General features: G+C 43.7%; 1 protein-coding gene across 5 annotated transcripts in view; it reads left to right on the plus strand.

The window, feature by feature from the left end:
* The window catches only part of EXOC4 (exocyst complex component 4), a 578,416-nt gene that overhangs the window by 84,360 nt on the left and 479,134 nt on the right, over positions 1-14,922 (plus strand). For all 5 annotated transcript variants that reach the window (XM_007055935.4, XM_043520885.1, XM_043520887.1 and 2 more), the window contains exon 7: positions 5,608-5,785. In XM_007055935.4, the coding sequence (XP_007055997.1) occupies positions 5,608-5,785 (178 nt within the window). The remainder of the gene's footprint in view (positions 1-5,607; positions 5,786-14,922) is intronic.

Below are 14,922 nucleotides of genomic sequence, written 5' to 3' on the forward strand. Positions count from 1 at the left end.
AATTTCCATTCAAATGTAGCTTGACACAAATTACAAGTAAAAAATTAATCATCTAGTAAATGAGAAATGCATCATTCTCCATTGTCTAACATAAACTGTACAAATTAGGAATCAAAATCTTAAGCTATATATATATGTGCGTGTGCCTAAAATATATGTTAAGCAATCTAATTGATTAAATAAATGTGTATAGAGAGAGTGTGTCTTCCTGGTTTGCAGAAAAAAGAACCAAATAGTGTAAAAACTATATTTAATTGCAAATCAAGATGTTTTAGTGGTTAGCAACCAGTAAGAATCTGATTCTATGATTTCCCCCCCAAAAAAGGTTCTTATTGGTTGCTTTATGCATAAATAAACTATAACTAACTAACAAATAAATAAATAACGTGCAGACGTAAAACAAGTTTAAAATCGATTATTTAGATCATGGTTAAAATTGATGATTAAAATCACTGTTTTAAAATCAATCCATCCTGTCCATTTCTCAGGCAACTTAGTTTCCATGTTACTCCATCTTCCTGACCATTGATGTTGGTAACTTAATAGTAAGGGTACGTTTTAGTCATGGATGTTTTTAGTAAAAGTCATGGACAGGTCATGGGCAGTAAACAAAAATTCACTGCCCGTGACCTGTCTATGACTTGTACTGTATACCCCTAACTAAAACTTTGGCTGGGGCCCCTGGGTGCTCTGGCGGGGGGGGGGGAGGACAGGCTGGGGGCGCTGCGGGTGCCGTGCAGGGGTTGTCTCGGACACTCGCTGGTGCTGGTGGGAGGGTTGGCGGGGCTGGAATCTATGACCTCTGTGACAGACGTGGAGTCTTACTTAATAGCTATCGGGATCAAATAGCAGTCAAGGAGAGGGCAAGATATACAGCTCTGCGTATGGGAGCAGCATCTTTGACATTTTAAGAACTGGCTGTGAAAGCCTAAACAGAAGAGAATAGTCTTTCCTCCATGTTACAGTTTAAAATGTAATACTATCACCATAGACTAAAGCCTTCTTTCCACTGCCTTCTCCTCCTCATCCATATCCCAGGCGTTGAACGTTGATGCTTTCCCCGGTAAACACATACAACACACACTTGCAAAGACCTATTGTAGCAGAACAGGGCTACTCTCCTCCACAGCTTGTATTCCAAAGCTATTTAAGGTACTGTTGCTAACTTGAAAAACAGTGGAAGTTCCCATACAAACAAGTTTATTGAAAGTTAAGATTGCTCAAATACATGCAGTCAGTTAACGTAAGGCAACATATGCAACTACACATGCCTTACCACCCAAATATCCTCGTTCCCAAATGGGCATACAGACTCCTGACTTCTATAACAAACACCTTGTTCAGTATACACCCATCCTCAAAAGCAGTATTTCTGTTCTACATCGTCCCCAGGCTGTCTCTTTTACCTGCTACTAATTTGTAGGCATTTCCTAACATTAAAGGTGAAGGGAAAAGCTCCTGGTACCACAAAATGGAATTGCCTTGCAGTACAGGATTTTATATTTTGTTTCATCTGAGAGAGACTAGAGCTGCACATTTCAGATCTGGGTCCAGATTTGAACTTTTCTGGTATTTATAAAGGTGTTTGGGTCCGGGATGTGGTACAGATCATTGTTCAAAGAGAGGGGGGCAGCAATGAAGTTCAATTCAGGATCCAAACTTTCTAAAGGTCAGAGTTTTTAATTAGGCACTTTGTTTCAGCCCATTTCTATTTTTAGTATAATGTACAGACAAGCCATAGACCTGTTGTACTGTGCTTCTCTACCTTCCTAGACTTGTCATAGAATCATAGAATATCAGGGTTGGAGGAGATCTCAGGAGGTCATCTAGTCCAACCCCCTGCTCAAAGCAGGACCAATCCCCAACTAAATCATCCCAGCCAGGGCTTTGTCAAGCCTGACCTTAAAAATATCTAAGGAAGGAGATTCCACCACCTCCCTAGGTAACGCATTCCAGTGCTTCACCACCCTCCTAGTGAAAAAGTTTTTCCGAATATCCAATCTAAACCTCCCCCACTGCAACTTGAGACCATTACTCCTTGTTCTGTCATCTGCTACCACTGAGAACAGTCTAGAGCCATCCTCTTTGGAACCCCCTTTCAGGTAGTTGAAAGCAGCTGTGAAATCCCCTCTAATTCTTCTCTTGCGCAGACTAAACAATCCCAGTTCCCTCAGCCTCTCCTCATAAGTCAAGTGTTCCAGTCCCCTAATCATTTTTGTTGCCCTCTGCTGGACTCTTTCCAATTTTTCCACATCCTTCTTGTAGTGTGGGGCCCAAAACTGGACACAGTACTCCAGATGAGGCCTCACCAGTGTGGAATAGAGGGGAACGATCACGTCCCTCGATCTGCTGGCAATGCCCCTACATATACATCCCAAAATGCCATTGGCCTTCTTGGCAACAAGGGCGCACTGTTGACTCATATCCAGCTTCTGGTCCACTGTAACCCCTAGGTCCTTTTCTGCAGAACTGCTGCCTAGCCATTCGGTCCCTAGTCTGTAGCGGTGCATGGATTCTTCTGTCCTAAGTGCAGGACTCTGCACTTGTCCTTGTTGAACCTCATCAGATTTCTTTTGGCCCAATCCTCCAATTTGTCTAGGTCCCTCTGTATCCTATCCCTACCTTCCAGCGTATCTACCTCTCCTCCAAATTTAGTGTCATCTGCAAACTTGCTGAAGGTGCAATCCACACCATCCTCCAGGTCATTTATGAAGATGTTGAACAAAAGCGGCCCGAGGACCGACCCTTGGGGCACTCCACTTGATACCGGCTGCCAACTAGACATGGAGCCATTGATCACTACCCGTTGAGCCCGACAATCTAGCCAACTTTCTATCCACCTTATAGTCCATTCATCCAGCCCATACTACTTTAACTTGCTGGCAAGAATACTGTGGGAGACCGTGTCGAAAGCTTTGCTAAAGTCAAGGAACAACATGTCCACCGCTTTCCCCTCATCCACAGAGCCAGTTATCTCGTCAGAGAAGGCAATTAGATTAGTCAGGCATGACCTACCCTTGGTGAATCCATGCTGACTGTTCCTGATCACTTTCCTCTCCTCTAACTGCTTCGGAATTGATTTCTTGAGGACCTGCTCCATGATTTTTCCAGGGACTGAGGTGAGGCTGACTGGCCTGTTGTTCCCAGGGTCGTCCTTCTTCCCTTTTTTAAAGATGGGCACTACATTAGCCTTTTTCCAGTCGTCTGGGACTTCCCCCGATCGCCATGAGTTTTCAAAGATAATGGCCAATGGCTCTGCAATCACATCCGCCAACTCCTTTAGGACTCTCGGATGCAGCGCATCCGGCCCCATGGACTTGTGCACGTCCAGCTTTTCTAAATAGTCCCGAACCACTTCTTTCTCCACAGAGGGCTGGTCACCTCCTCCCCGTGCTGTGCTGCCCAGTGCAGCAGTCTGGGAGCTGACCTTGTTTGTGAAGACAGAGGCAAAAAAAGCATTGAGTACATTAGCTTTTTCCACATCCTCTGTCACTAGGTTGCCTCCCTCATTCAGTAAGGGGCCCACACTTTCCTTGACTTTCTTCTTGTTGCTAACATACCTGAAGAAACCCTTCTTGTTACTCTTAACATCTCTTGCTAGCTGCAACTCCAGGTGTGATTTGGCCTTCCTGATTTCACTCCTGCATGCCCGAGCAATATTTTTATACTCTTCCCTGGTCATTTGTCCAATCTTCCACTTCTTGTAAGCCTCTTTTTTGTGTTTAAGATCAGCAAGGATTTCACTATTAAGCCAAGCTGGTCGCCTGCCATATTTACTATTCTTTCTACACATCGGGATGGTTTGTCCCTGTAACCTCAATAAGGATTCTTTAAAATACAGCCAGCTCTCCTGGACTCCTTTTCCCCTCATGTTATTCTCCCAGGGGATCTTGCCCATCAGTTCCCTGAGGGAGTCAAAGTCTGCTTTTCTGAAGTCCAGGGTCCGTATTCTGCTGCTCTCCTTTCTTCCCTGTGTCAGGATCCTGAACTCGGCCATCTCATGGTCACTGCCTCCCAGGTTCCCATCCACTTTTGCTTCCCTTACTAATTCTTCCCTGTTTGTGAGCAGCAGGTCAAGAAGAGCTCTGCCCCTAGTTGGTTCCTCCAGCACTTGCACCAGGAAATTGTCCCCTACACTTTCCAAAAACTTCCTGGATTGTCTGTGCACCGCTGTATTGCTCTCCCAGCAGATATCAGGGTGATTGAAGTCTCCCATGAGAACCAGGGCCTGTGATCTAGTAACTTCTGTGAGTTGCCAGAAGAAAGCCTCGTCCACCTCATCCCCCTGGTCCGGTGGTCTATAGCAGACTCCCACCACGACATCACCCTTGTTGCTCGCACTTCTAAACTTAATCCAGAGACACTCAGGTTTTTCTGCAGCTTCATACTTGAGCTCTGAGCAGTCATACTGCTCCCTTACATACAGTGCAACTCCCCCACCTTTTCTGCCCTGCCTGTCCTTCCTGAACAGTTTATATCCATCCATGACAGTACTCCAGTCATGTGAGTTATCCCACCAAGTCTCTGTTATTCCAATCACATCAGTGTGATTGTCCTTTCAGTGTAATCAAAAAGCTTTTCTCCTTAACCATGAGCTCTATGATTGACACTGGTAATGTAATGTGTATTAGCTGCATACCCCATCTGAGAACTCTGGCAGTTGCCCATGTGGTACTTAAATCAGAGGGATACATTTGAAGGATTACGTTCTATAGTGAGCTATCTGAAATAAAGAAAAGGAGTACTTGTGGCACCTTAGAGACTAATCAATTTATTTGAGCATAAGCTTTCGTGAGCTACAGCTCACTTCATCGGATGCATCGATGAAGTGAGCAGTAGCTCACGAAAGCTTATGCTCAAATAAATTGGTTAGTCTCTAAGGTGCCACAAGTACTCCTTTTCTTTTTGCGAATACAGACTAACACGGCTGTTACTCTGAAACCTATCTGGAATAGACATTTCTGTTGGTAATGTTCTGCTTTTACCTTTTGTGTCTGTGCAGTAAGGTCAAGAGAAGGTTTTTGTCCAAGATGGCTAAGTGACATATGTGAGGGGAACACTATCTTTGGGCCTGGGGGTGTTGGTATAACTCGATAACAGCAACAAACTTAATTGACATTTTCTTCTAAATAATATCAGTTGTGGTAAGTCATTGTCTTGTCACACAATAGTTACAGGCTTTTGCAACGGCACATTAATTACAATAATTGGGCAGTAAAGAAGCCATAGGAACAGGTAATGCGCCGTTCACCTAGATGAGGTTCTAGCTATAACACCTTATGTGTAATAATAAAATTTTGATGATTGACTCAGCTGATAAGCCCTGATACCTCTGGTTTCTGATCTTTCATGTAGGTTTTTAAATTCTTTCATACTGTTCATCCCATAATCCAAAATGGCACGAAACCATTGAATACCATATTATTTTGAGTCTGTCTGTGTAAGTAAATGAGACTTACCTTCTCTCTCAATTTAAGAGAGGGGAAGAAAACAGATAAGCCCCTACCTCCTGCCCCCCACTATGTCTATCTAAGGTACTTGTATGGCCTTCATTACTATGTTATCAGAATGCTTTATGGTCTTCAATGCATTTGTCCTTCCTTCTAGGTTACTTCTGGAACTGCTTGAACTTCTCTTTGACAAATTCAATGCTGTAGCGGCTGCTCACTCTGTGGTGCTGGGACATCTTCAGCAGACGGTGGCCTTTCCATCCAGCCTGTATGATGCTGATGTCAAATTGTATGACATGGCAGATGTGTGGGTGAAGATCCAGGATGTCTTGCAGGTAAGGATCTCTCAAACAGTCATGCACTCAGTTTAGACCAGCAATTTTTGCTGACAATTTCCGTGCCAGAAAATTCATTCATATAGAGGTTCAAGAAGCATACATGCTGGAATTTGTCTTTATTGTTGGGTAAGTGTCTGTGTTGTTATAATGGACTGCTGGGTCCCAAAGCACATAAACCCCAGCAATCAACGTCTGTTTTGGCTTCATCTTTATGGTACGTGAGGAGGTGATACAAGTTACCTGCCAAGTTACCAAATGATGTTATCAAAAGCTTTCAAACAGTAACATTTAACTCAGTGTTGTTACCTTATCACATTTTCCTGTCACATAGAGTGTCACAACTGAAACCACCTGTCTCCTTATGTCAGCATGCCTTCATTGCAGTCAGCTGAGACACTCAGGCTGGAGCTGCTGCCTGCATATTTTCTCTGAAGACTCTTCAACTTTTGTTCTAAATTGCGGTATACTCTGCTGTAAAGGATTATAGAAAGTTCCATGTTTTATTTCATAGACTATCAGGGTTGGAAGGGACCTCAGGAGGTCATCTAGTCCAACCCCCTACTCAAAGCATTTTCTTTGTTGTTCAGTTTAACTGCACAGTGGTGTGTGATAACTGTCTCTACATATATAGGTATGGATAACTGCATACACCACGTGTGACTTATTAAGTAGTTTTGACTGGCTTACCAGCTCTTTGCCAATTAATCTCTTTTCCCCGGGCCTCTTTCTAGCCTTCTAGGCATCTTCAAACAGGCTCTTTATAAAGAATCAGTTTGACACACACACGTTTCTTTCTCTTCCGATGTGAATTTTAACCCTCCTTCCCTTTGTTATTATACCTGCCCAAACCTCAGGATAGATAATATTCAGCCCCAGGCTAGTGACCGTCACAAATTTTAAAAACCTTGTGCAATTAGAGCTGACTGGAACAGGTTAGTGGCAATGGTTAAGCTTGTGGGTGGCAATAGAGTGCCTAGTTCATGCTCTGACCATGCTATCGTGGCCCTTGAGGGCCAAAAAACGTTTAAGAGCTTTGGCAGTTCTGCCAGTCTCACTCTAGGGAGCAGAGGCCCAGGAGTGAGAATCTTGCACAATGTTATCGCCAGAGAAGCAGAATTACAAGGCAAGTAATTTTCCCTTATTGGCAAGAGTTGGTGATGGTTGCATCCCTCATAAATGGTGAACTATAAAATTGAGAAAACCTTTATACTGGACAACACACACGCAACCCCCACCTCCCCCCAACCAAGTGTGTCTCCTCCGTGACAGAAGAATCAAGTGAAAGAGCTTTAAACTTTGTTATTGGGACTGTTTCTTGTCATCTACCACCTGTGATGCTTAGTTGCTATAAGCCTGACTGTTCAGAGGTCAGAGGGAGCCATAACACCCTCCAGAAATGACCTAAAATAGCTTTTCTGCACATAAAAATGACAGCAATTCAAACTCCATAATCTTGTGCCCATCTGGGGCTGGAAATAAGTGCTGGATCGCCATGGGAAGCTGAGAGTCTTACCTATTTCTGTTTGTAGAGAGCGCCTATTTATTGCACTGCAGGGTCACAAGCATTGGTGGCTAGGGGCATGGGATGGGGGGAGGCCCCCACTACGGTGGGTGTGTGGGAGGAGCCTCTTTTATGAGGCCCCACTCTCCAGTGTGTGTGTGTGGGGTGGGGGAGGTCACTGTCTTTATCCCAGACTTCTAGGGAGGGGAGGCCCCTAAGGTGGGGTTAGAAAGTGAGCCCTCCCCACACTCAGCAGCAGTTCCTGCCCCACAGGGCCGGGCCCGGGCCCGGATCCCCTCCCTGGCCCATTGGCTTTTGCTGCTCGCAGCTGAAGGGCTTGACTCTGCACTTTTCAAGCAGGCAAGACTCATGTTGTCTTCAAAGGGACTCTTCTGCTATTAGAGTAGGATGAGAGATGATGGTTTAAAACCCCTTTTAAGATACATATCATTTAGTTTATTTTAAGTATCTGGCGTATCAGTTCTCATTTGTAAAGTTTTGAACAACACGGTGAGATCTGGAAAACTTTCTTTCATCCCTGCTAAAAAAACTGAAAAGTTTCTTACCTCTGGGCACGTCATACACGAGGCCATTCTGAACAACTTCTTGGAGCTCAGGTCAAACATTAGTCAGAGCTGCTTGGCAGTGGTGTCCTTGACATTCATTTTAGTTGTCACTGTTTTTAATTTAATGCCAAACGAAACCAGGTAAAATGTGGCATATAAAAAGAGTAGGAGATAAGATGGTTTGTTTGGTGGTGGTGGGGAAGATGGGGGTGGGAAGGATAAATAACTCCGTGATCTAGCCTCCCAGTTGGCCTTGTGGTAGTTTGTGTGCAGAGCCTGAAGACAGCTGGTCAGAGGCAGGGAGCCTAGTCCCCTGAGGGGACTACGAATTGCAGGCAGTATTGACTGGGTTGTGCACACGGGGTGGCCTGGAGCGGAGCAGAATTGGCAGGCTGAGAAAGTGCAGTGGTTATTTCTGACATGCTGGAGCGTAGCGATGTCCTGTATTTCATCTGCTGGAGCAACACTCTAGACTGCTCCCGAAGCTCTATGCCCCAGCGGCAAAGATAGACATGGGAGAAGGGGGAGTTAGGCCCCCTCCCCCAGGCCACCTGCTGTTTATGTTCATAAGATAGTGGACTTTAAATTGACACTTTTAGGTATAGAAAACCTTTACTGGCCTATAACTAAATTGTGTCCATTCTGGTTCTTGAATAGCAATAATTTAAGGACTGAAATTCCACATTTTTGTGAGGAAGAAGAGGAAACATTTCTCTGGCAGATTGTTTTTAAAAAAAATCAGTGTTTGTTTCAATGTGTTCAGGGGTTAGGAAGGATGGAAGAAATTGTGAGAAGATGGATTAGTGGCAGAAGTGAAGTCAGGTGATGCAGTCAAAGATGAATGAAATATATTAATGCCTATGCAGTGTGTCCCATGCCTCTACAATTTTTCACATGGATAACACGTCCTCTAATAGTGTGTGTGCATGTGTAATATATTATGAAATAGCTGTTTTTCTAGCAGCATGCATACATACATACATTTGTGTGTATATGTTGGGGGTGGAGAGGCACCCTTGTGAAAAATGTAAGACGGTATTAATTTTTTTCTATCAGCTCAAATGACCTGACTTATTTTTCCTGTAGATATCTGAATGCTTCCCAGTAATATTCACTGTTAGTGCTTGATTCTGTTGTAACCCACATGCCTAATAGGGAGATATCTCTTTAAGAGACCCATTGGTGGGAGGTAGGAGTGAGTTGTGTCTGAGTCATTGTTGCTAGGCAGATTTAGCACGCCACATCCAGAAGCTTCTGGAATTGGGTGTGGTAGTTTTGGGTATGCTCCGATAGGTTCCCTGTTGCTGGCGTCACACTCCATGAGGGCAAGTGGTCAGGGTAGCTGCTTTGCAGGGGGCCATGTGCCCTGGGTGAGTTGGGAGAAGCTGAGCCCAGGAGCAGAAAGCAGGCTGTCGTCCCTAACTCTGAAGCATTTTGCAGCAGTTTTTTTTATATCTATATACTTAATGGAGTGATGGGTTAATCAGTTAGCTGGCTGGCTAACAGTGATTTCAGCAGAGGAAGAGTCTGCATGGATTCCAACTGAAGATTTCTACAAGCCAGTGGAGGGAAGATGTTGTTTTAGACTCGGCAGACTGTATAGATTTGGTGATCAAAGACTGAGACTTAGGTGAACTGAACCTAAGCTTTTGGGAATTCTCTGTTACTTCTCACTGTGGTTCTGTGGGGACCAAACTGTTCAGATTTTAATTTTTCTTTATTTATGTTTATATATGACTGTGAAGATAATGCCTGTGGATTATAAAATACCATATTATGCTGTAAAAATTAGATTATTATTTATCATAAAATTTTATAAAGTTGTTTAATTAAATTCATTTTTTAGTTCCTTTTGGGACTTGAGTGTGGGGAGGTTGAGCCTGTGCAATCCTTGCTGAAAATCCTTAATAGAGACTGAACTCTGGGTCTCCAGCTACTTTTCTATGGGAGTTGGGGTTTTTTTTAGGCACTGGAGAAGGGCAACGAAGTGTACTCTAGTCTAGCCCACCCAAAGGTTACACTATTATGTTACTCCTGGGGGCATTCTGTGCGGAATAAAATAAAAATCCTGAGCACTATATTTTAAAATTCAACAAGATTCTGCAATTTTTATTTGTCAAAATAACACTAAGTTATCACTCTAGTTCCAATTATTTTGGTAATTTATTTCAAAATACCTGTCAGCAAGTATGTCTGTAACAGACACACACACAAATTCTCCCAGGAGTAGAGATTTAAAGAAACCTCTATGACAACCCAGTTCCTGTTTCTCTGCCCCATTCCCCTCCAGAGCCCAGCCGGGGGGCCAGACACCCACAACCCCTCCCTCCCCCAGAGCCCAGATACCCCTCACCCCGACAGCCAAGCTGCAGGGCCCCCCCCCGGCCCAGATACCCACACCCTCTGGCCCTTCAGAGTAACACCAGCATTTAGTTAGATCCTGCTGAAATGTCACCTGTCTGATATGCCAGTCATCTTGTCAGCTGTGTGCTATCAGGGTGTGCAATGCCATGCTGCACTAGAAAACCAAGAAACATCACGACTCTACATCTTTTGAATTGGAGAGTGCCTGTTGGGTCAGGTATTCTGCCTCCAGGTATCCTGCCTCCAGGTAAAGTCTTTACCAGATTTCTTCTTTTTGTGATATTAATAACTCTCCATTTGCATTGCCTTCCATCCAAGGTTCTCAATGTCCAGGACCTGTGGATCCCCCTCTTAGGCTGGGGGGGCATCCTTTAGCAGTGGATGGGCTTTGCCCGCCTGCTTCCCGGATCCCAATAGGATCCAAGGTTCTCAAGATGCATTACAAACATCAAAAAGAACAGGAGTACTTGTGGCACCTTGGAGACTAACAAATTTATTAGAGCATAAGCTTTCGTGAGCTACAGCCTACTTCATCGGATGCATAGAATGGAACATATGCATCCGATGAAGTGGGCTGTAGCCCACGAAAGCTTATGCTTTAATAAATGTGTTAGTCTCTAAGGTGCCACATGTACTCTTGTTCTTTTTGCGGATACAGACTAACATGGCTGCTAGTCTGATACAAACATCAAGTAGTTTAGTTGGCAAAACCTGCATGAAATATTTTATAGATGGGGAAACTGAGATGCAGAGAGATGAAGTGATTTGCCAAACGCACAAAAGAAGTCTTTCAAAACAGAATCCATACCTACTGTCTGCCAGTTCTGTGTCTTTAAGAAAAAGACAATCCTTCTGCACTTTAATCTGTTGTATTATTTCATAGCTGGGGATAGCAGAAAAGTTAAATTGTAAAAAGTGTGCTCCCTCCAGTATGTACATATCTTTTTCCGATACTTGCCTGTAGTCATCCTGTTATACATAGGAGGGAAGTATGGGTTAGTGATTAGTGCAGGAGATTGGGGGTAGGGGAAGACATCTTCACTGCTGAGTTACTCCAGAGTTAGACCAGTGATTGGCACCCAAGTCTGAGCGCCTGTGTGTGAGGAGCCACACTGCAAAATCATACCCGAGTTACTGTTTCCTCACATGTCCGTTAATGGCGCTCTGTGCTTCAGTAAGCTGAGAGCCACTGATTCTTTCCCAGTGAATTCTGGGAGAACCTTTCTGTCTTTCTGGGCACACAGAGGGAATTGTGGGAATGTATTGGAGGACAATCAGCACTCAGATGACTTAGCCTGCATCCTCCTCTCTGTGAGGTGGATGGGTTACCAGCATGAATTAAAAATGGCACCTGAGCTTTAACCTATGCCCCCATCTTGTTCTACCAATTAAATAAAAACCAGCAGGATCTTATTAAAGGGGAAAAGGCAGAATGCCACATTTATTGTGAATACAGAAAGAGTCATAGTAAACAGTTAGTTATAGCTATAACACATACACAGGTTCTGCAAGGTTGTTATCATAATTACCAGCCTTAGAGTTGCTCATGCCAAGCCACTGGCCACGTGGCCTGGACGCGAGGAGGGAGCAGGGCCTTGTCTGATGCTCCTGGAAGTTGGTTTGCAGAATCAGACCCCAAAGTTCTCAGTTTCTAGAGTCCGTTTTTATAGGAATTTATTCCTATGCCAGTCTATGGGAATTGCTTCATCATGCTGTTGCTGAATCAATCAGCAGATGGCACGTTCCTGACGGCTCCGTGCTGCCAGATGTTATCTTGTTCTTCGGTTCTCCCATCCTTGAGGCTGTTGGGTGGATTCCAGTCTGCCCTCCGGGGGTCCTCTGGTTGTTTCCACTTGACGCCTTCTTCGGCCGATGGAAACTGGATTCTTAAGCTGGCACCTCCCTGATCATTCATTTATTATCTACACCAAGCATCCATCCACATACATCCTCTATCTCTATTTTAATCACAATTGTTAACAAAGCCAGATAAATACAACAAAAGGATGGGGAGTCTCTGTGTGCTGTTTCTGTTGTTACAAAGTATTGCTTTGAGAACAGACTCTGTCTTAGGATGTACTAACACAATTAGCAGCCAAAAACCAAGAGACCTCCCTCTTAATTAGTAATAGCCGGGAATTTAAACTATGGGGAATCAAACTCATTTGTGATTTTAATACAGAACTTCTTTAATATGTTCCAACAATCTGGGCTAATTAGTCCAGATGGAAAGCACCACTAAACTTTCATGAGGATTTTGTGTGTGGACAGGAGTGGAGTTTGAGTTAATACTGAAGTAAGAGCCCAAGTTAACTGTGCAGTGGAAGAATACTCTGATACTTAACTCCTGGTTCTATTTCTGACTCTTCCATTAACTGTGTGTCCTTGGACATGTTGCCTAACCAGCCTCTGCCTATGTTTCCCGATCTGTAAAATGAGGATAATATTTCATAAGAATGGCCATACTGGGTCAGACCAAAGGTCCATCTAGCCCAGTAGCCTGTCTTCCGACAGTGGCCAATACCAGGTGCTTCAGAAGGAATGAACAGAACAGGTAATCATCAAGTGATCCATCTCCTTCAAAAGGGTATTGTGTGACATAATTATTTGTTAAGTACATTAAGATCTTTGGATGAAAAGCAGTAGAGAAGTATAGTGTATTTAATATCTATTTCCATAAACTCCATATGAAATGTAGATGGCGTATATGCAATCCATATATACAGGTTCTCTTTACAGAAACTAATGACATTGTCGTTTCCTCCAAATCTGAAAGAATGTCCATGACTTGGCTCTTTCTGTTTCCTTTCATATGGCCTTAAGTGCACTGAACTGATGCTTTTGAAATTCTGAATGGTTAGTCTCATTAACAGTATTCTTTCATTTAATGGAGAGGATCCCCGATAATGTCACGGCAAACCTGGTGGCTGAACTTTGTGACTTTGTCCTCACCCATAACTATTTCACATTTGGGGACAATGTATACCTTCAAATCAGCAGCACTGTTATGGGTACCTGCATAGCCCTACAGTATGCCAACATTTTTATGGCTGACTTAGAACAACGCTTCCTCAGCTCTCATCCCCTAGTGCCCCTACTCTACTTGCGCTACATTGATGACGACATCATCATCTGGACCCATGGAAAAGAAGCCCTTGAGGAATTCCACCATGATTTCAACAATGTCCATCCCACCATCGAGGACCAGGACCAGTCCACACAAGAGATCCACTTCCTGGACACTATGGTGTTAATAAGCGAGGTCACATAAACACCACCTATACCGGAAACCTACTGACCGCTATTCCTACTTACATGCCTCCAGCTTTCATCCAGACCACACCACACGATCCACTGACTGCAGCCAAGCTCTACGATACAACCGCATTTGCTCCAACCCCTCAGACAGAGACAAACACCTACAAGATCTCTATCAAGCGTTCCTACAACTACAATACCCACCTGCTGAAGTGAAGAAACAGATTGACAGAGCCGGAAGAGTACCCAGAAGTTACCTGCTACAGGACAGGCCCAACAAGGAAAATAACAGAACGCCACTAGCTATCACCTTCAGCCTCCAACTAAAACCTCTCCAATGCATCATCAAGGATCTACAACCTATCCTGAAGGACGACCCATCACTCTCCCAGATCTTGGGAGACAGGCCAGTCCTCGCTTACAGACAGCTCCCCAACCTGAAGCAAATACTCACCAGCAACCCCACACCACACAACAGAACCACTAACCCAGGAACCTATCCTTGCAACAAAGCCCGTTGCCAACTGTGTCCACATATCTATTCAGGGGACACCATCAAAGGGCCTAATCACATCAGCCACACTATCAGAGGCTCGTTCACCTGCACATCTACCAATGTGATATATGCCAGCATGTGCCAGCAATGCCCCTCTGCCACGTACATTGGTCAAACTGGACAGTCTCTACGTAAAAGAATAAATGGACACAAATCAGATGTCAAGAATTATAACTTTCAAAAACCAGTCGGAGAACACTTCAATCTCTTTGGTCACTCGATTACAGAGCTAAAAGTGGCAATTCTTCAACAAAAAAACTTCATATCCAGACTCCAACGAGAGACTGCTGAATTGGAATAAATTTGCAAACTGGATACAATTAACTTAGGCTTGAATAAAGACTGGGAGTGGATGTATCATTACACAAAGTAAAACTATTTCTCCTTGTTTGTTTCTCCTCCTATTGTTCTTGTAAAGTGCTGGAAATGGCCAACCTTGATGATCACTATAAAAGGTTCCCCCCGCTCTCCTGCTGGTAATAGTTCACCTTTCCTGATCACTCTTGTTACAATGCGTATGGTAACACCCATAGTTTCATGTTCTCTGTGTATATAAAATCTCCCCACTATATTTTTCCACTGTATGCATCCGATGAAGTGAGCTGTAGCTCACAAAAGCTTATGCTCTAATAAATGTGTTAGTCTCTAAGGTGCTACAAGTACTCCTTTTCTTTTTACAGATACAGACTAACACGGCTACTACTCTGAAACCTGGAGGATGGTGTTTGTGAAAGTGGATTGTCTGCTGCTTTTGAAAAATGCAACTTCAGCCAGACTAGCTGTACAAGGAAGGAATATACTCTAAAAGATTAACAACTTTGAAAGTCAGACTAGATCTATAGACTTCCCATTTTATTTTTGTTTCCTGTTTCTTATCCAAAAAGAAACT

The sequence above is a fragment of the Chelonia mydas genome, chromosome 1, assembly GCF_015237465.2.
Source record: "Chelonia mydas isolate rCheMyd1 chromosome 1, rCheMyd1.pri.v2, whole genome shotgun sequence".
NCBI classification, from domain to species: Eukaryota; Metazoa; Chordata; order Testudines; family Cheloniidae; genus Chelonia; species Chelonia mydas.